The sequence below is a fragment of the Crocodylus porosus genome, unplaced genomic scaffold, assembly GCF_001723895.1.
Source record: "Crocodylus porosus isolate Cpor-Errol unplaced genomic scaffold, CroPor_comp1, whole genome shotgun sequence".
Classification (NCBI taxonomy): domain Eukaryota; kingdom Metazoa; phylum Chordata; order Crocodylia; family Crocodylidae; genus Crocodylus; species Crocodylus porosus.
Window position 1 is genome coordinate 19,019,566 of NW_017728909.1, and position 22,160 is coordinate 19,041,725.

The 22,160-nt window shown below is 47.3% G+C and overlaps 1 protein-coding gene across 10 annotated transcripts in view; it reads left to right on the top strand.

The window, feature by feature from the left end:
- The window catches only part of CELF4 (CUGBP, Elav-like family member 4), an 860,358-nt gene that overhangs the window by 702,354 nt on the left and 135,844 nt on the right, over nt 1–22,160 (top strand). For 8 of the 10 annotated variants that reach the window (XR_002100356.1, XR_002100357.1, XM_019531828.1 and 5 more), the window contains exons 4-5: nt 13,517–13,645; nt 20,808–20,887. Coding sequence is in view for 8 of the 10 variants with exons in the window: in XM_019531828.1 (XP_019387373.1) it covers nt 13,517–13,645; nt 20,808–20,887 (209 nt within the window). In the remaining 2 variants the exon portion in view is untranslated. The remainder of the gene's footprint in view (nt 1–13,516; nt 13,646–20,807; nt 20,888–22,160) is intronic. The other 2 variants (XM_019531833.1, XM_019531834.1) reach the window with 1 other exon arrangement.

Sequence of the window (22,160 nt, forward strand, 5' to 3'; positions counted from 1 at the left end):
GAAAAAGGGAATTAGCAAAAAAACTGGCAAAAGAAAAGTGGAATGTGGAGAGAAGCGTGTGGATGAATTTTAATGCAATCAGAAAGCTGTAATAATGGTAATAAAGGAATATATTCAGACGTCAAGAGAGGGAGAAGGGAACAGGACCCGCGACGCCGGAATTTAAATTAGACATAGGCGTATAATTCCCCCCCCCCCGCCCTTTCTTCAAATGAAGGAAATGGAATTTTTAAGCACAGCGAAAGAGGGATTAACAATTGGCAGGTTTTCAGCCCTTTGTCTTTTGGCGAATCCTATTTAATCACCGTCTTTAATATTAAGGAGGCTACGGCCATGCAGGGCTGTGTCAGGCTTGGGGGAACAGGAATGATATACAGAGGAAAAGAGAGATAACACTTAGGTTCGGGCAATTGTGAGGAAGTGTTTCAATTACCTCTCCCGAAGTCTTTAAAAACTGAAGTTTAATTTGATCTGAAATGTCGTCACCGCTCCTGCAAGAGAAAATATGTCCCTTTTTTTTCCTCCCCTCCCTTCGGCGCCTGTGCTGTTCCTACAGCCCTCGGAGATCAAGGCTTGAGGGATGCTGTGGATTAGTGGCGTGGCCTTTTTGGCATCCAGAAAGGATTTCAAAGCCCCCGCCAGCGAGCTGAGGGACTGAAGCACATTTTCCTGACATCCCCACCTTCACACCGCCGACCCCACAGAGTTTGCCAAGCGTCTTCTAAGATCGGCTCTGAACATGCGTGAAAACTGGACTTCCCTGGGGTTCAGCCCATACCGGGTGCTACGCCAGTGTAGAGCGGGTGTTACCAGTAGGAAATAAGATGTCCTGTCTTCACCTCTTCCCTGCTCTGTATCAGAGTGAAGGCTTTATTTTAGCAGCTGAATTCAGCCTGTGAGCCTTCTCCCTGCATCTCATATATGTGTGAAGATGTGGTGTGGAGTCACTGGCCTCGCTGCTAGTGGAAAGTGTTAGTTGACCGTGACAATTCGGGTGTCTTTTATGTCTCTCTTTAGCAAATCTGATATCACCTGTTTGGGATGAGAGGACAGATCCCGGTACATTAAAAAAACAAAACAAAAAAAAAGTCCAACTTTCCTGCAAGGGTCATACGAATTTCAGTATTTAATGTCATTGTACATTTAACGTATGCAACAATTGTTTTCCTTTTATTTGCTTCCAATAAATCCTCGAGCCAGCTAGGTTAGCACTGGAAATGTTCAGGGACAAAGCGATTCATAGGCAAATGCTGCTACTAGGCACAAAAAAAAATGTGATTCGTACAACCGGAAACCCATGTGCTCACCCACTGGGGGGTGGGGGGAGAGGAACAGCCTGTTTGCACCGAACTCTGAATCAGAAAAAGACAGTCAGGTTTCTGAGCATGAGCTTCTCACTGCAGATCCACACACCTGGGCACATTCACCCCAATTATCCAGCCAAGAACTGCAAATAAATAATGCAGGCAAGAGAGCCCTGATGTGTTTTGGAGAAAAAGAGAAGTGTCCCAACTCAGCTAAGATACTTCTGCCATGGTCAGTGCCGGGATAGCCCAACAGAAGGGGCATGGAGCTGAAATGCATCTCATAAATGACTTTAAGTCTTGAAATACATCTCATAAATGACTTATGTATGACTTCCCCAGCTCCATACAGAACATATTTATAGCGATAAGGCCTTCCCTTTATGGCCTAAGCATGCAGTGACACCTCTTGGCTGGCTTGGGATGATGGTGATGGCCCTGTTCAGGTAGTGAGAACTGGTGGGATGTGCCTGATCTCTTTTAGGCTTGCATTTCCCATCGTCCTGGCGCTGCAGTGCCGGTAGTCCTCCGATGTTCTCCCACAACTCCACTGTGGCTGTACTTTCTCCCCCACTACCCCCTTCTTCTGTATGGTAAGTCATCAAAGTGGTGTTTTAACCCCATATTGGCCTGTTCCTTTTCTGCTGCGTTTCCACGGCACTAGCACAGGGGTCACCACCAAAGGAGTGGACGGCAGGTCACCTGGTGGCTTTCAGCCCAAATGCCGTAACGAGATTCTCATTAAAAGTTCTCATCACTTTGCTTTTGCCTTTGGAAATGAATGCATTAATGATGCGTAGCTGCACCTGGAAGTTATTTGCATTAAAATATTTTTCTCATGTCCCTGCTACAGACAGCAGCTCCATGCTAGACAAGAGAGAGAGACAGGGCACCCTGCAAGTGTCTTCATGGGACAGCCCGGAGCTGATCACTGCAGGAGATCCATCCCAGACCAAGCCTAGAATACCACTGCTGTGGGGGCAATGGCAGGGGCATGGCTTTGCAGGGGGGATGGTTTATTTGGGCTGGCCCAGCCCAAGCTGACTCTGAAGAAGAGATGCTTTTAGGGGTAACAAGAGGCCCCAGAAGTCAGTTTACTGGAGGGTGCAAACAAGCAAAAACACAGCCCTCTGTCCTGCCAACGTGCCTCAGTCTTTTCCCCCAGGACTGAGAAAGGTGTTCCCCTTGACCTTTCTTAAGCAATGGCATGGGATGGTCATATTACCACGTACACGGGACAGATTTATGGCTGCATCATTGCATTTTGCAACGTAGCAAACTCAAGTACATCAGGCTGTGGTTTAGCTTGTAACGATGAGAACTCACTTAAAATCCCCCAGACTCTCATGTATGTGTAAGAGCGTGACACTATTAAGCCACAGAAAGGGGGATTTTCATCATGTGTACATCATCTTGACGTCACGTGCACAAGTGCCCGTTGTTCCTAGCAAGCACCTGCAACCCTTTTCATGATCAGCCTGGCCCTGGGCTGGTACTGGAGGCTCACACCCAATATCCTTTGCTGGGCTTTGAACTGAAGTCCGATTCCAACCCTGGAAGGGTTTTGTCGCTCCCAGGAGAAGGGCCTGTGTTTCTCTCAGCATCTCTCAAACGAGTATGCTGATCTCTGGGCTTGGGGCTTGCTCCATCTTCCACTGCAGCTCGCACCACGTCTCCGTTGTCTGCAGCGAGAGCAGAATCGGGCCAGATTTTTGCTCTTGTTGAACAGAGTATTACTGCTCCCCGCGTCTCTCTGATTCCAACGGGGAGCAGCCTGCTCAGGACAGGTGAAGGTGCCTCGTCCCAGCTGTGCCCATATTGTCCTCTTCTACTGTGGGACGAATACAGCTATGATATTCTAACTGCATATTTATTGTATTATAATACAGATGAATACTAATGCACTGCCATAGTGTGCAAGCCCCTTCCACCCGGGCCCTGAGTGATGCTAGCACCTGTCACTTCTGTGTCCTCACCCTGCTACATGCTGCATTTGGCATCACCGTTTTCAGGCTGCAGGTGATGAAGTGTGCAGAAGCGTCGGTGCTCAGGGATATTTTCCCAGCATCCACGCTGGCTGCCTGTTGTTCTGATGTTGCCTTCAAAGCCACACTAGGCTTGGTCCTATCTCCCTGTTGCCTCCTTGGATCAAACCTGCAGGTAACAGTCATACTTTGGTCTCATTAAAAAAACTAAATTCATCTTTTCCAAGAGCTCTGCTGGGTTTGCTGCTGTTATTTTATCCAGTACTAGCCATTGAGCTGGGTAGATGAGGCTGCCTTTGACATAGAAAAAGTGGTTTTCCCAGACCCATGTGAACAGATCCATAGAAAACCAAGCTGGCCTGCTCAGACCACCCATGTATTCACTTTGCTGATGGGGAACCTGCAGCTCTCTTAATTGCAGTGCTTAGCATATGAGGACACTGATTTCATAGATGTCATAGGTTTCATAGACATCAGGGCTGGAAGGGACCTCATGAAATCCTTGGCTAAAGTCCTTCCAGGATGCTGTGGGAATAAAGGTAAATAACCAGCTGCAAAATGATCCTTCCTCCCTATTAACCAGTATAACGAGGTGCCAGGCAGTTAGGCCAGTATGATGCAGCCAGTCAGGGGCAAAGTCTAGGAGAGGACCCAGGTGTCCTGCTTCCCAGTCCCAAAAGGGAAGGGAGCATGTTTGTTGGATAAAGGGATGGGGGGAGATGCATTTAATCTTCTTGCCGGCATCTCCCTTGCCTTGCTTTATTGGTATAGCGTGGCGGGGATCCCTGCAAAGCTCCAGGCTCAGGTTAGACCTCGATGCTTAAAAAGAAAAGCTCCTATGAAAGATTTTGAAGGAGGGGACTGTGGAGAGCAGCACGCATGGGGAACCGTGGCTCCTTCTCTCTGCAGGAGAGTTACTCTCTCCCACCTGGGCTTCGGCTCGTTTGCGCTTGGCCCCTTCAAGCAGCTGTTCGGATTAGCTGCTATTTTCTCTAGCTTGGGCGTCTCTAAAAGCCTCTGCATCCAGCACGAGAATGGCATCTGTGCAATCATAACTCCTAGCGCCTGGGATATAAAGAAGCGCTTAGGTAAAACAGAGACGGGGAAGGGGGTGAAGAAGGGGAGGGGGAGAGTGATGCACAAAGAAACAGCTCCAGCTGGGATGTGATTAGGGATCCCGCATGCCGTCAGGTGGCACCGAACAAGTGAGCTCAAGCCAAGGTGGCACAACCTGCCCGATGGGGTGCAGCTTGCAAGTGGAGGGCTCCGAGGCAGGGAAAGGGGAGAGCACCTCTTTCTTGTTTGGAGTTGGATTTATTTTTGCTCCTTGTTTTTTTTCGGGGTGGGGGAGAGGCAGGGGCAGGTTTCTGCCCTCCTTTTGGAATCACCTCCGTTTTACAAAGTCCGTGTGTTTTTTGCAGCAAGGTACCACGGAGAAGATAATTAACTAATTTACAATTAGCTACAACAGCATTCGTAATCGCTTCCCCTGTGGAAAGGGCTGTAATCATCATCACGGAGCTGCAGGACTGCTGTGAAAATGGCAATGGGAGTGTGCGGCTCAGGCCGCGGGAAATGCCCTGCTTTTAGCCTATTGATCCGCCTGATTAGCAGATGTTGGGAGGGATCCTGGGGACTCCGATGCAGAAGCTCCAGCGCTGAAGCAAGCCCGCGCCGGCGAGCGGAGATCCTGGCCTGCGTCTGGCTCCAAAGTCTGGGGGTTTCCGTAAGGGTTCACACTCAGATCCAGAGCTCCCTCCTCCTCTGCAGGGTCAGGCTGAGCTTATGGGGTAGTTTTGCTTCCCGCAGCGTGCTCCAGAGCTGCCCAAACTGGTCCCCGGGCCAGTCAAGGGGTGCAGAAAGCTTTGCAGTGAGCTAGAGACTCACCGGACGCTGGCTTTGTCCCCTCCGTGGCAGGGTCTCCTGTCGACTTGCTGGCTGCCCAAGACAAGAAGCCATAAGCAAGGAGGAGAAGCCATTTTCGCTTACTCCTGTGCCAAAGTGGATGCCCACAAGCATTTCACCACCTCCCTCTGGGGGTGCGGGAGGAGGCCTGGGGCTCTGGGGCATGGTGCCACCAAGCCATTCATGCCTGAGCCTGCCATTGAGGTCCCAGAGTGGCCCCCATCACTACAACGCCCCAGCTGTACGTGTTCAGGGCAGCTCCGAGCCATGCAGGCCTGCTGAGCATCTCCATTGCCTCCTTTGCAGGCTCAGGTGGGGATCACTTCTCAGCAGTGTCCCAACCCATGCTGCAGTAGCTGTGCAGACCCCATCTGTGTTTGGAGAGAGGGCTCTACAGCACTGCAGCCGCTTAGCAGCCCTCTCTTCAGAAATGTAGTCCCCGTATTTTACAGCTCCCCTCTTCCCAGCTCCGCAGAGCTCAGGCCCTTCGAGTTTTGCCAAGTCCTGCTTGACCGGGGTCAATGGGTAGTGATGCACGAGTGCAGCGAGAAGCACTTTTACAGGACACCCTTGCTTACAGGGAACATAGGAAGGAAACTCTTTGGAAAGATCCCTTCGGTTCTTCCTTCCCGCCCCTCTGCCAGCTGTTGTCCACCCCATCCAGCTGCCCATGGCTCTTTATTAAAGCACGGGTGCTGGAGGGTCTGTGGATAGCTCTGCCGCCCTTTCACGGTGCTGGCTGAAAGGCCCAGCTTGCAGTTAGAGCCGTGCACTGCATCTGGTCCCATATAATGTAAGCAAATGCATTTTCAACTGCTGATGGTTGGGAGCAGAGGAGAATAGCAGGAAGACAAATAATTGTTAATAATCCTAATAAAGAAGAGAATTAATTAAAGCCCGGTTGCACTTCCGAAATGAAGCTGTGCCACTGACTGAGTCCTAATAGCTAGAAAGTCAACAGTTGCCTCCTGTGTGTGTTTGCAGGAACTGAAAAGTGTGTGTGTGTATGTGTGTGTGTGTGTGTGTGCACGTGCCTACAGTCCACACATGCACACCCATACACCACAGGAATTTAGAAATAGGGTTATAGAAGTGTCCACACACACGAATATCTCTATATCTATACATAGGTATATAGATATAGATATAGGTATCTATATATCTATGTATAGCTATAGATAGATATATCTCTCTATATAGATATAGATAGATAGAACTATGTATAGCTATATAGAGAGATATATCTATCTATAGCTATATGTAGATGTATAGATATAGAGTTAGAGATAGATATATCTATCTATCTAGATATATCTAGATAGATGGGTAGATAGATACTTATTTATATCAGCTGTCATGGCTGGATATAACATCACAGGAAGATGTAGAGATTTTAGACTCATTTGAAGGCCAGAAGTGACAATTATGATAATCTGTATTCTGCCTTCTTATGTAATACAAACCACAGAGCTAAATCTCTCTCTCTTTTGTCAAGGCACTGGATGCAACTTCACAGTTAATAAGTTGGGGTTTAATTTTTGTCTGGTAGAGAATGAACCAAGCTGTTTTGTACAAGGACTATATATATTGTATATAGGTACATAGAGCACAAATAAGCATGTGCACATATGTATGCCGGTGTGTGTGTGTGTGTGTGTGTGTGTGTGTGTGTGTGTGTGTGTGTGTGTATCTACTGTACTCATGCCTGACCACCCACTGACCTGGGTCAGGCAAGACCTGTACACACACACACACACACACACACACACACACACACACTGCATTCAAACACAGAGAAACCTACCATGGATAGCCCTATACATGCAACCTCTGTGTCATGTCTCTGTGAGCGTGTGCATGACACTAATTCGCCCCCTTCCCCCCACGCCGCTAGCTGCGATTCTCATCCTCATCCTCTGCTCTCCAGGGGGTCAGCCATCCTGCATCTCGTTGTCCCGTCTGTCTCTTTAATTAGTGCTCCCCCACTCCCGGCACTTGGTGTGCAGAGCTCTATAATTTCACCTTTCTGGCGTACCATCTCCTTCCTCAGTCCTGTCTGACACCTCTGCTTTACAGTGATGATGGAAAGATAACATTTAAATACAAATAGAACAGGGAATAATTTAACCCCTATTTGCACCAGGGAAGGTGCTGGGGCTTCATATAAACACAGCCCGGGAGTTTTATAAGCTCTGTATATTTGTCTGACAAGTGACATTCTTCCACCCACGTGGCTTGCAGCCCCACTTGAGAGGCTGTAGGGGGGCTGGCAGAGGAGAGCCCAGTCACATTGAAATATTGGGCATGCCACTAAGGGCTCAATTACCTCTTGGCTTCTGTTTGACTCCCTTGTGTCCCCAGCAGAAGCTGGGTTGAACGGGGAAAGCAGCCAACCCGGTCCAACATGGTGAGGCTATGAGCAAGTGGAGTGGCCATGCCATTCATTTTTTTAAAATTTATTCATTGCATCGATTAGGGTGGTGCCTAAGCACCAACTGTGCTAGATGCTGTACAACTGCAGAGTAATGAGCAGTGTTTGCACCACGGGGATTATGCCTGAGTTGACAAGACAGGCATAGGGTGGGGGGGGGGGAAGTAATCAGTGTCATGACTGTAGTGATCATCAGGCATAATAAATAAAGGGGGACAATGAATGAGACGAATCAACAACACACTTTAATGGTGGAGCAGTTGATAACTTCTGCAGACCCTTTGTCCTTAACTAGCTCCTCCCTAACAGAGGGATCATCTCCCAGTTCTCAACGCTTCTACATTAGGGAGTGTCTCCAAATTATAACTTTTATCAGAGCAGTGGCTGCAGCTGGCCGATGCCTTAATCAAGCAGGCAGCTTGAGGGGCCCTCTGCTTCCTGTCTCTGGAAAGGTCAGATAATTTCCTTTCTCTCACCCTCTCTCTGTTTCGATTATAGGCTGTTTCCAGCAGGTGTTTAATACACGTGTGCACCTGCTGCCTAACACAAGATGCCCTGGTTTTCAACTGAGAGCATTAGATACCTGCGCTCCCCTAATTATGAAATGGGGACAGTAACAGCTACCTTCTTTACAGAGACTTCCAGCAGCAAAATTACTTGCAGGCGCTTGTACACACTATGCGTCACTTAGCTACACATCACAAAATAGCACCAAAAATTTCCGTTTTGCTAGGTTAGTCACATGTGAAAATACATGTTGACATCCCCTTATCATGGTAGATTTCGATTTATCGTGGTAAATTGGACCACCTCCAACATGTTGTATTTTTAGCGTGGCCAGTTGGTCCAACAGGATTATTTGTATCATTAAAGTTTCGTAACGTGTATTCTCACACCACATTTCCAGTGGGCCCTGAAAGTAAAAAAGCTGAACCTGAGAGTTGGTAGGGCTCGTTCCGGGATGAGAAGGCAGCAGGGCATTCACACCCAGGTTTGGAGGCTGGCCTACATATCCAAAATTCAAGGATGGTTTCCAACAGGTCCTGGGCTGAACACATGGAAAGGAAGGGAAATTCAACAATAGACATGACTCAGCCCCTGCCCCTGAAAGCAAATTATAGTAGCAAAATCCCTGTCATCTGAATGCAGGTACATTAACAGAGTGTGCCTTTCACTCTGGTACCAGGCTGCTTTTGCAGGGTCTTCTAGGGAAAGTACAGAGCATGTACTCACTCTTGCACACACACAAACACACACTCGGCACACAGAGTCCGATGCAATCTCTCCTCATTTTCCTCTAGGGGTTTAATGGCCTTGCCCTTGCTCTGTCACACATACTTGATGAAGTTGCACCTAGTTGCCACGTCAGCCTTTTGTCTGGGACTTGGCAAAGCATCTGGGAGCACTTGCGGTGTGAAAGGTTGAGTGTAAGCTCATTAGTGGATTAAGGTTTTGTGATTTCAGTCTCCTGCAAATGAAACCAGGTGCAACTCGAGTCCGGGATGCCGCTGAATGTTCCCAGCTTCTGGCATCCTCCCACCCTCTTTCCCTTATTATTACCTGGCAAGGCTCTTACTCACCAGTCTTGAATGCAAAGAGCAAACATGGTATTTTATTAAAAGAACTCCTATGAACCAAGGATAGGTAAAAATGACTCATTTGCCAGACGGTTGTATGATCCTGATGATTACTGAGACAGCGGTGGCAAATAAATTGCTACTTTAAGAGTCCAGGATACCAATTTTTCAAAAGTGATTGTGGATACCCAATGGTGAAGCCACCTCCACAGGTCCTGATTGGCAGGGACGCCTTCTGGAAATCAGCCCCCCATTTAGGTATCTCAGATTGAGCTCCTAAAAACACTACTCACTTGGTTTCAATCTCTGCCATACTGCCCTGTGCAGCTGAGTAGTTGGTTTCAGACCATTTCCTAATTGTCAGGTGGCTGTTGGTAGACAACCCGCAAGACCCCGGTCCCAGCTCTCACTGGCATCGTAGAGAAATCAGGCTGGAAGGGACCTCCAGAGGTCATCTAGTTCAACCCACTCAACTTCTGCCCCAGCCTCAGACACAGTCATCCCTTTCCAAACCATCCTATACAAATCTAACCTCTTTGTAAAACTACTGTGGACTCTGCCACAACACAACATCCCACCCTAACCTGCCGCGGGTAAAGCAGGGCAACCACGGCAGCCAATGTCCTGCCTCTGTAAAAGGTTGTTAATAATGCTCAAGAGAGCCCATGTAGAGGGCCATGCTCCCAGCTAGAGAGGAAAGCCAAAACCCCCCCCAGTCCACACCAATCTGACCCTGGAGTAAAATTCCCTCCTTCGTATTTTGTGCACAGACTTTCCTGATAGGGTGAGGCCTGGCTGTGTCATGGTAACCGAGAGCAAAATGGGAGTGAAAGTGCAAATAAATGGTTCGTTCAATGTATCTCAATTTAAGCTTTGCATCGTAGCAGCTTTTAAAGGACATTGTCATATTGGCCAATGGACAAGGGCAGACAGTTACACTCATATAAAATGTGCTTGTCAATACACAATATATTATCTAGGTAACCAGCATACACTAGAGTGGCAGAAGTGCTGCCTCTGCCCTGAGTGGGTTTGCTGGTTGGGTACAGCTATATTCAGATTTTTATGCATTAAAATTGTTTCCATTTAGCCACGGACTGTGTACGCTGAAGGAAGTACCTAGGTCTATCAGGGGTAGGGGTAGGGTCGATTTTTCTAGAAGTGAATCTCTCTCACTCACCCATTAGTTTGGAAATATTACTTTATTACATGCTCCGTCCATCACCGACCAATGGAGATGCTGAAAGCTACTCCAACTCACAGCTGGAGCATTTGGGACACTTCTTTACCATTGCAGGATGAAATTACTTGATTCATAGATCATCAGAGGCTGGAAGGCACCTTGCAGATCATAGTTTAAAATTCATGTAAAATTCCTTGAAAAGCAGTAGAAATAAAGCACTGGAAACTACAGAGTGGGGAAGATCCTGCAAAGGCCCTTTGAGTTCTTGTCCCCATGGTTCATAGTCAAGTTGGTTAGGTCAATCATCAAAGGTCATTCATTTTCCTTATACATCCCTCTTGGCAATGCCCAGTACTTTAGCTGCCTCCTCTGAGGTAGGAAAAAAGAAACCAAGGAGCACAGGACTGGGTCATTATGTCCGGTCATGTACGCATAGAAAAGTAGGACAGGCAGGGCCTTCAGGAGGTCATCACGACCCAAAAGTGGGTTGCAAAAATATATGAAAGCGTCGCGAACAAATTTTAAAAATGGATCAACAGCCTTTAAAAATGGATTTGACTTTAGGGGCACTGGGTCAGGACTGGCCAGTGATGCTTACAAATGGGTCCCAGTGTAAAAAAAATGGAGAACCATTGATCTAGTCCAGCTGCTGGCTCAAGGCAGCATCGTGCCTGCTTTAACCAAAGAAATGTCCATCCAACCTGTATTTCTAGCGATGGAGATGCCTGCTTTCACTTGCAATCATCTCATATCAACCAATTAAGCTCCATCTTAAATCTGGTTAGTGTTGCTGCTCCCTCTCCTCCTTATGGGAAGCGGTTCCCAAACTTCACTCCTCTCCTGGCTAGAAACCCTCCAGTCATTGCTGGGTTCTTCCTCCTTTTGAAGAGGGGTGGCGCACCCTTGGCAAATTAAGGACTGACCATTTTAGCACCTGCTTTTCAACTGAAGACGGCATAAAAGGCAGTACCTCCTCCTGATCTAGCCATCGCAGCATGTCCTACAGTCTCATGCGGGGTTTGGAGGATTCGATCCCCTCCTGAGGTCTGCTACAGGAAACAATTGACTTCTCTTAAGTTTACAAGCTCGTTTTCCAATTTACAGAGGCACCTTGGGTATGCGAATCTCGAACGCACCACAGTTTAAGTGAAACGGCTTGCCTAAAATACCACTTACTCCAGGAGTAACACCGCTGTAAATCTCCTGCTTAGTCGGCCGGTAGAGGGTGGTTGTCAACTGGCGCTCTGCTCCGGTCTAAGTTACCGCGTGCATTAAAAGGGAGGGGGGGGAAAAAATCCGGAGCCTTTATTTATTAATTTATTTATTTACATGTATTTATTCAAATTGGTTACATCTGTTTCATAAACTGTGCTGGAAAAAGTGGGGGGGGAGAACCTCTCGTGGCTCACACATATTTACATAGTGTTTAATGAATGATAAATAAGACATTTATGCATCATGTGTAAATGGCCTGTTTGCACACGGGACGTAAACTATGTAAATGTCTCGTGTCTTTCTCATGCCATCAGACTGCCTAGTGCCACCACCCGGGATGCTCCAAGGGGAAAGCTGTTCCAGCAGCCTGAGACATTACTCATTATTGCCCATTGAAGTCTTCCTGGTGACTTCCATAGCCATCTCTTTGGACTCTGTTTTCAGTTACTTTGTGAAGATTTGCTCCTTTTAGGCTGAAGTTTTCCATATTTGGCACATGCCCAGCAGTGAAAGTAGTGCTCATCGTTAAAAAGATGACATCTACCAACTGTGGTATCTGAGAAGTTGTGTGCTCTCTAGTCACTTGAAGTAGGACCTACCCGTATTATCTCAGATACTAGTGATGGCAAGTACCACTTTTAAATGATGCCCATTTTATATTTGGAAGAAGACGTATCTGTGTTTTTTATAAATAAATAAATACATACACACATAGAGGTATGCATGTATGCACACACATTATATAAACATGAAATCTTTAAAATATCAATGTATATAGCATAAAAAAAAACCACATGTATTATGTGTGTGTTTTTATTATATATATGTGTGTGCTTATGATATATATAATATGCATATTATATATATATATATAATATACATATACATATACATATGCATATGTATATGTATATGTGTATATATATGTACACACTCTTCCAAACACAAAGTGGGCATAATTTAAATGTGATGTTTAATATGCAATAAAAGTGATATATAGTATGTATGTGTTTGTCTAGATATATTCATAATATGAATGGGAACATTTATATATATATGTTTATAAGATAAAATCTTCATTTACAGGCTGTGGCTTCCATTACATTTAATTACTTCCCCCAGTGCTCTAACTCAAAGAACAATTCAAAATAGAGACAGCTTCCGTTAAACTCAATTAATTCTCCTGAAGCTATATGGGAAAGTAGTGGCTACTAAACTACAGTACTTCCTATCTGAAGGTCATTTCTAAATGCCATCCTTGTCTATGCTCCCTCTGGATGGCAGCCTGGAATATTGCCAGTGTTTTATTTCCTGGATTTGTTTGCAAAGATTAAGCAAAGAGAACTGATTCATGAGACTTTCAATATGAATTTTCAGAGTTGACTACAGGTCAAGTGGTCTTCTACCTATTGAACATCCAAGTTGACTTTGGTGCCTAAGTATGACTCTGTTCCACCCTGTTCAAGTCCTACACGTCCATCAGTGCATCTGCTTTTGCAACACAGTCACTGTGCCCTTAAGATTGAGTCACCAAAAAGCAGCGAGAAAAGGAAAAACCAAACCCACCTTTTGCATTGAGTGTTTTCAAGAACTCAAGCAGGGTGCGATAGACTTGCATGTAGGCACCTGCACCCACTTATACACCCAGTAGATGCAACAAAAATTGACCCCAAGTCATTTTAAGTCTCCCAGTCTTTTGTTGCCCAACTTGAGATGCCTTAAAGTAGCCCGATTCTCAAGCACTTTCTGAAAACCAGGCTCTGGCAAAGCGTTTTGAGTTGGGCACTCGCCGCTTTGGAGAATGCATTCCCTCGGCAGAACATCCCGGTGGTCTCTTTCTTTTGCGTGTTGTTGGAGCCGTCTTGGCTTTCAGACTCCTCCTGAAATATGGTAAGCATCTCTTTATTTTGTTCCAGAAGACAGAAAACTCTTTGTGGGCATGCTCAACAAGCAGCAGTCAGAGGACGACGTGCGCAGGCTATTCGAGGCATTCGGGAACATTGAGGAATGCACAATCCTTCGGGGCCCTGATGGCAACAGCAAAGGTAAGTAGGTTCCCCAGTGCACTTCCCCTCAAACCAGACTCAACACAAAATGTACATATTATTCCCCATTAGAACAGGGTAACTCCTTGGCAGAACAGTGTTGCCCATTGGGTAGAGCCAAGCTTTCCAAAAAGGGCTCTTCCTTTGTGGGCCAAAATCTCTGGTGGTTTGGTAACGCTCCATTGAAGTCCTTGCAAACCAGTAGAGTTTGACCCCACATCGGCAGGACAAGTGTGCATAGAAATAAGTGGCTAATTGTATTTGCAGACCCATGCCTGCAAGTGGTATATCTCTAAACTAGTTTCGCCACAATCTTAACAAAATCACATTTGCCTCTCCCCATCTTCAGCCACTTCCAAATCCCATCTGATCCCTAATTGGCTTCATATTATTTGTAATATAATAATGTTCCCATCTTTCTACATGTGGTGCAGACACAGAGATAGTTTTTGTCTCTAGAAGTGCGCAGTCTAGCACCGGCAGGGACACAAGACAAGGTCATGCATTAGGTCAGCGGTACAGCGGGTCTTTACCCAGGTCTCTCTTCGCTTCTCTCTCAACCCCAATGCCCAAATTCCTCTTCCCTTATTATCTTACATAATACTCTTCTTTGGCCACTAGATTTCATACTCAATTCTACACAAATTAATCTTTTTGGAGGCTGCTTCTGTGCCCAGGGAAAGCAGTCAACGGGAGTTTGGACAGTCCAGTTGAAGGCATAAGCAAAACCCAAAAGAAAAGCAGCTCTTGAAATACATTCAGCACAGTGGGTTAAAAAAATGCCAATTCTTTTTCACGGAAAACTTGTTTTTACAGACTATCGGCCCTAATTTCATTAAGAAATTCAAAATCAGATTCTTTTCCTGTGTTTTTGGTTTAAAAACTAGTTTTGAAAACCCCAACTCTAACCCAGAGAAATTGGAGGTTTACATTTTGGGGGAGTGGAGGGTCTATCACATAAATTAATTCATCAATTAAGCCAGCAATGGGTCAGCCATTATTAGTTCAGCTAAGCTGGGAACTCAGATTTCTCAACTAACTCCCAGTACTGTGCTTGTCCTAATTAAATGGGCTAGGATCTTCCCCATCCTACAAAAGTGGCTAAAGTTTTGGAGGAGAAAGAGAAGGAAAAGACTCATCTTGCAGTTGCTCCCAAAAGAATTCAGTCAACACCCAAACAAGCCAGATGCTCGTGGCAAGGTAAAACAAGTGCGTTGGCAAAAAATATGTGCGTTCTTGAACAATGCAAAAACCCACACTAAAAACAGGATTTGGTGCTTGCAAGAGAGACCAGTACTCATGCAAGTGCTGTTTGGCCTATACCTATCCTCAATACATTTGTGCAACTGCCAAGTAACAAGTGCACAGGAATGATCGCGTGTGCACCTATTGCACTGTGATTGAAGCGTCGCACCCAGTTGGTTCGCATTTGTCATCTCCAATTTCAGTGTTCCTATCTCAGTTTCGACATGCCAGTATTTAAAATGAGGACAGTGGTGTCATCACGTTGACTACCCAGTAATTGGCCCTTTTGTGATGTACCTCGCTACCTTGACAATTAATGCTGGGGGAGTTCTGTCTTCGGAGGATGACACAGCAACAGTGTCTGAACACGGCTTTTCCAGCTGATATCAGGGTCATTTTCCCAGCCATTTCCTAGACAAAGTATCTTCAATTTAAATAGGAAGCCTTCCTCTCTTGACAGTAAAATATGTCCATTAAATATTGATCTGCGTATAATATATCATCAAATGTGCTGTCATGTGCAGCACTGAAGAAGGTACAAGTCCTGCTGATGCAGTTCATATGTCACCAGATATTTTGACATGTGACAACATCAACTGGCATATTTCTGCAAAATGGAGGTGGAAGGATCTAACCGCAGTGATACATTTGCGAAAGACGCTGATATGCCATAAAGTCACTTCCAGCCAATAAAGCTTCTTCACGCTTACACAGACATCAGCTGGAGGCCGCGCTCTGCAACAGCGGGGAGAAAGCACGGAGCCTCGTCTGTGCCGCAAAATTTGGTAGCCAGAGGCTGACTTTGGTTGCCTGAGGTTTGCATGCATTCCCTTGCCAGCCTCCCTGACTAGGTACAGGCATTCAGAACGCCCGAGGCAGAATTGGTCTAAATTACACAGCTATCTGTAAGGGTCATCGTGTTGTTGGGTAGCAAACTGAACACACATTTGCTCTTTGGTGCGAGGGTGCAAATCTTAGACCGGGTTCCAACATTTTTAAACCAGAAGCCTGAACTTCTGTTCTGTGCTGAGTATAGACTTTTTTTGTGTGTGCTGAGCTTCTATTCTGGTTATACTGGTAAAATTGCAAAGTCTGTACCTGCCCCAGTGCCCAGCATCCAGCTGCCAACAGACCCCAGCGTGTCTGGCAAACTCCTGCAGTAGGGCAGCATCTGCAGCCATAAGCCCTGAGCTCCTATCCCCGTTGCACCCTGGTTTTCACTGGCTTTTACTCACAGTGAGGGTACACAGCAGCAGCAAACGCCACTGAGCATGTGCAAAGTCACCCAAGTCACATCTGCACTCAACCTGCCTCTGTCACCAAGACTCCTGACAGCAGCCGGGGTGCACGTATGCCCAATTGCCCACGTGTTTCAGGAGGCTTCACGTGTCTCCCTTGCAGCAGCTTGGATCACCTGACGCTCTTTCCTGCCCAGGGCAGGGGGTTGGACTCGATGACCTACTGAAGTCCCTTCTGACCCTAACATCTATGAATCTCTGAATATGAAGTGCAGTCTGGGAATGAGCCATGGCAGCTGTTTGATGGCATGACAGTGTCCTTCCACGCCTTCAAACAGCTGGTGGGCAGCAGCAGAGAGGAGGTAATTGCTGGCGAAGGGGAGGGCTTTGCCACCTTGCCCTAAGAGCAAGCTCTTTGCAGCGCAGACTGGATGCTACCTTGACCTCCGCTGATGTCAGTGGGAGCCTCTTTGCTGGGGACCTGGCTCTTGCTCCCGGCACAGCTTTCCCATCGTCCTGCATGGTGCCTCGCCGCTGTCGTGTAATCCCTGTGCAAGTGTCAGCCTCACGGTGGCTTGAAAAGAAAGCACGCGCACGTGGGGGCTGCATCGTGACACGGGTTGCTCAGATCATTTGCCACCCCATTGTGTGAGCTGGGCAGGCTTCCTTAATTACAACTTCATCTCTTCGAGGCTGGGACTCGGTCTCTTTCTCTCCCGATCCTCTTGCTGTCCCATCCATTTGATCCGGCTGTTCCTCTGTGCGGCTTCAAAGCGAGTCAAATGAATGTAGCGCTGCGCTGACATCCCCCTGAACACAGCACAAATGTTTCCCACTCACCTCCCTGCCAAAAGCCTCCCAGAGAGGGGCATTTTCTAGGAGCCAAGAAGAGAAACAAAACCTGAGTTTAACTTCGCTTGCAATGTTTTATGACAGAAGTTGCCTCGTCTTTAGCTAGAGCGATGCTTGACAGGGGTGAAATGCTCCATTCGTTGGGAAAAAGTCAGCTGGGATGAAGGAAAGCAAGAAATCCATGTGTCTTTCTATGCCCACCCAAAGTTGTAGAGAATAAAACCTGAAGAGTTTGAGATGCAACAATAGCAAGGGTACTAACATCTAACACGGACATCTGTGAACACCCAGTGTCAAGGCGAGGAGGAGGGTCAGACCTGAAATTTTCATTCACCGATTCCCTCTCTCTCTTTCTCTCTTTTTTGTTTCTCCCATGATGTCATTATAAGCCTGAACCTGAGTGGCAGCTCCATATTGCTAACCGGTTTAATTATTAGAGCTGGCAGGCTGCTGTCTCGGGCTTGCTTTTTGCAGAGCGGCTGAAGATCAATACGGTGCCTCGATGGAGTTAATATTCCCCGTTTCCATTTGCTGGTGCTATTTACTGAAAATGTGAGGCTCCCAGTACTCCCCCTCTCACTCACACGTGCAGCATGGTCAGCCGACCGGCACGCTGAACTTTATAACTCATGAGACAGTCAGGTGCGAGGTGGGACCGAACACCAGCCCCCAAGTAACCTGTTAGCTCGATGGAGCACGTCTGCTAGAGACCGACGTGCAGAGCTAATCACTTCGTTATACAAGCATGGTATAGGAGGGAGGAAGGAAGGAAACACCCTACTTCTGTAGCCTCATCTAGACTAGGATTTCAGCTGCATCTGCAGTAGGATACAACTGGGGGTTGGACGAGATGCCTTCCTGACGTCCCTTCCAACCTTAATTCTCTAGGCTAGGAAGAGGCTATATTTTTTAACCCATGTACATCTTGTGTTAGACAAGGCAATTCTCTTTTTAGCAGGGAACTGGTGGAGGTTGTTATTCTGCTTTTCCCCACCCCCATCATGGTACCTATCATGGGAAATGCTGTAAATACTATCTGTCTCATGCTCCCTTCCCTTCCCATTTCTTATAGTCTTTTGGACAGTAAAAAGCAGATATTCAACTATTATGAATTTCTGTAACTCCACTGAAAACATTTCGAGCTGTTTAATTGTTCAGGGTGCCCCGCTTTGTGGGTACCCAGCTGGAAACACCTGGGAGACACCTGCTGCTCTTCAGACCATGCACATTCACAACATGATCAAGGCCTTGGCAGCGAACTCTGATTCCTATGGGAGTTAGGCATCAAATCCAACGAGTCAAGGATCTGCATAGGTGCCTAAATACTTTTAAAAGCTGGGAGGACTGGGAATATGATGTCAATATACCCTGAAAGGGAGTCCTTCTGGTGCTCTGGCAGCCCCAGGACCCTGAGCCCTCAAACTCCTTTATGCAAGAGCTCAAAAAGGATGATCACAAAGCCCCTTCTGGCCTTCTAATCCATGAAGGAAGAAAGGGAAAATGTTTTGTGTCTCTAAGTCCTTAGGCCAGGATGGACAACTGCTTCTGTGCCTCATCCTTATCGGTCCTGAGGTTGCTACAGCTCTCGGCAAGGGAGCTTAGTTGTCTAGTGCAAGCCGAAAGGCTCGTGTTCTCCGTTGCCCTGGTCCTGGCTTCCATCCCTGAAGAGGACCGAGATATACCTTTGCACACATGAGTTTTCCCACCAACTACATGCACGAGCAAGGATGTTCATGGAAGCTAGGAGGCTGAAGGAGTAGGGTTCTAGCCACTGCCTTATAAGAGGACTTTTCGAAATGCTAAATCCTAATCCTGGTCTCCCAGATCATTCCTGGACCATCGTAGCTACATCACTCTCACCCTGCCAGATCTGAGTTGGTTGCACTCTTGCAAAATCTAAGAGTTGCAGGGGCTGGGGGCTGCCCCGGCATCCTGGGCATTAAGCAGGATAGGGCTCATCTTCGCCAGTCTTGTGCAGACGAGAGCGCTTCGCCCTGCAAAACCAAGGAGTCCAAGACACAGCCAAAATCCTGCTCTATATGCAGTAGACGACGGGAGATGGGAAGCTTTTGTATACTCCCTAATCAGCATCTTCTTTTTCAAGACAGAAAGTACAAAAGAATCTCGGCAAATAATTAAACACCCTAATTCTGGATTATCTCTGATTAATGAAGAGGAAGGCGCGGTATCTCAGGAGCCCTGGAATGCCGGTCTGCGATTATGTCATAATTGATCCTTATTGTTTCCAGCTGAAGTTTATCTATCTCATTTTCTCCTGATTGTCTCTTCTCCGCTCCTTATAAATTAGATCCAACTATTAGCAACAATTGCTACACTTCCCCTGAAACATGGGGAGGCTTTGGGGGCCAAGTCGAAGGGCTCCCAACTATTTTTTTTTTTAAGGTTATTCAAAAAATAAGGCTTTTTTAAGGTTCTTTAAAAAATATTGTTTTTAATCATTTCCATTTTCAGTACTCTGTCATCATTATCCTCTTTTGCAAGCCACAGGGTAAAGGCTTTTGCTTATTCTTATGTCCTCTCAAAGGAGAATTTAGCTGTAAGACACGGGGATGAAAGTCTCCGACCTATTGCAAAGAGCATGGGAGCATAGTGCAGGCCAGTTTTACCTATATGACAATAACTACAGCTATCCCTTCCCCACATTAGTGAGGTGAGACTTTTCCAAAAAATTTATTTCCAAATAAAGTCTCTGTTCTCTAGTACCTGAAGCCTTTTCCCCACTTCATTTCCAACCATCAGCTCAGCAGCAACCCTGTGGCTGAACAAAACCTTGTCACTCGTTGAGCCTCTAGCTGTAACAATTACCCCAACGTCATGGCAAGTAGCTACAGCTTTGGGGACAGCATCGTGTTTCGGACCAGATGCAATCAGTCCAGCAGGGTCACTCTGGCTATCTGAGTGCCTTCACATAAGCTCACCAGTTATACCTAAAACCCAGGATAGAACAGCTATGAAAAGTGACCCCTTAGGCCATGTCCAGACAAGCATGGCTATGTGGCAGCACAGACCCCTTTGCAGTGCTAGGTACTGCACATTCAGGCATTCCCCATGCTGCTACCTTGCAGCAAGTGGGGTTTTTTTAACCCCTGGAGATCCAGGGGTCAAAAAAACCCATGCAGTATAAAAGTGGGCTGGTGCACATGGAGGTGCCTGGCCAGCCAGAGCCACGCTCCAGTTGCCGCCCAGGCTCCAAGTTGCAGGAGCGACGCGGCTGCAGCTTCCCTGGCCCCCGGGACCCCAAATAAGGCTTCTGGGGCCAACAACTGTGCTGGCCCCAGCCTCCCCTACCCCACCTGGGGTAACCTGCCACGTGCCAGAGGGCGCGTGGCACAGTCCTTCCCCCAGGACAACTAGCAGCAGCACAAGATGTCCCACCGCTAGTTGTTCCCGAGGAAGCAAACATCTGCGTTCATCTGGACACGGTCTTAATGTGTGATTATAATCCGCGGACATGTCGCTTATGATGCAAGTCTATCACCACCCACTGCTGCAGACAGAGACCAACTATTATCCTCACTGCGTTTCCATCAGGAACTCCAAGTTTTGGTGTCTAGTGCTAGGCAAGGTGGCAGGCATCACATGACTATCTCGCTTTTCCACCCCGCGCCTCGTTGAGCGTGGAGTGCAAACGCCTGGAGAGGCATAGGAGCACCGCGTGGTCTGCAATGCATGGTTAGAGACCTGTAGAAAGGAGCAGTGTCTGGGTTTTGAATAGATCAGGGCTGGCCGCAGTTAGATGGGTGCATGTTGCTCTCTTATCACCTCCTTTTTAAAACACCTTCTCTTTCCTCCTCTTCTTCCTGCAGGGTGTGCGTTTGTGAAATATTCCTCACACGCAGAGGCCCAAGCAGCCATTAATGCCTTGCATGGCAGCCAGACAATGCCGGTGAGTAGTCCACTAATAAGGAAGAGTGCCTGGTGGGTTTGTTCAGCCCATGCTGTCCCCCGGTCAGATGGAGTGGTGAAGGGAGGAGGGGGGGAGATGATTTATTGGTACTTTGTGCCTCTTCTTCAAGGGAAGATGGATAGCAGCTCAGGCACGGGGGCCTCGGGTATGTTTTGCAAGTCAATGGAAAAGCCGGGGTGGCACCGACTGTTTCAGATGCGCATGGGCCTGCCTGAGAAATGCAGTGTCCTGTGACCAGCAATGATAGAGTTTTGATTGTCTGTGGGAGAGACACAGCCACAGATGTTATAAACACTGGGCCAAATTCATCCCCAAGGGAGTTCCTCTGGTTTCACAGGAGTGGAGCAGGCCTGAGTTTTTCTTCCCCAAAGAAAAACCTGTCTGGATGACAGCAGTAAGGAACAGTCTTTGCTTTTCAGTGGAGGGCAGTATAGATGCACAGTGGAATTAACTGAGGGGCAAGCTGTGCTCTGATTTACCCTCTCTGGGCACCTCTACACGTGCACTTTGCTGCTCATAAGACTAATTTATTGCACAGTAAAAACATCACTGTCTCCCCGTGCACTGCAGTTTGTGCACCGTAGATTCACTTACTCTGGGGTAAGATAGTCATTGCAGGACCCCGGCACGGCTTTACGAGCACTCGTGGTGCTCTGGCGTGGTGCCAGAGGACTGGAAAAGGGCCAGCGTGGGAGGAAGAAGGACCCAGGAAACTACAGGCCCGTTAGTCTTACCTTGGTCCCGGAGAAGCTCTTTGAGAAAATTATCTAGGTGCACCTCTATGAGGGGCAAGCAGGGGAGATTATGCTTGGGGGTAACCAACACGGGTTCGTTAGCAGCAGGTTCTGTCAGACCAGCGTGGTGGCCTTCTATGACCAGGTCGCAAAAGCCTTGGACGCAGGTGTCGTGGTGGACATCATCTTCCTGGACTTTTGGAAGGCCTTCAACACCGTCTCTCACCCCGTTCTCATTAAGAAACTGGGGGCTGTGGTGTCGACACCCACACGGTCAGATGTGTCACCAACTGGCTGGAGGGCCGCACCCAGAGAGCGGTGGTGGACGGGTTGTGTTCGCCCTGGGGGGATGTGGGGACCCCCAGGGCTCGGTCCTCGGGCCCGCACTGTTCAACATCTTCATCAGTGACTTGGACGAGGGGGTAAAAAGCACCTGTTCAAATTTGCTGATGACACTAAGATGTGGGGGAATGTGGGCACACTAGGTGGGAGGAATAGGCTGCAATTGGACCTAGACA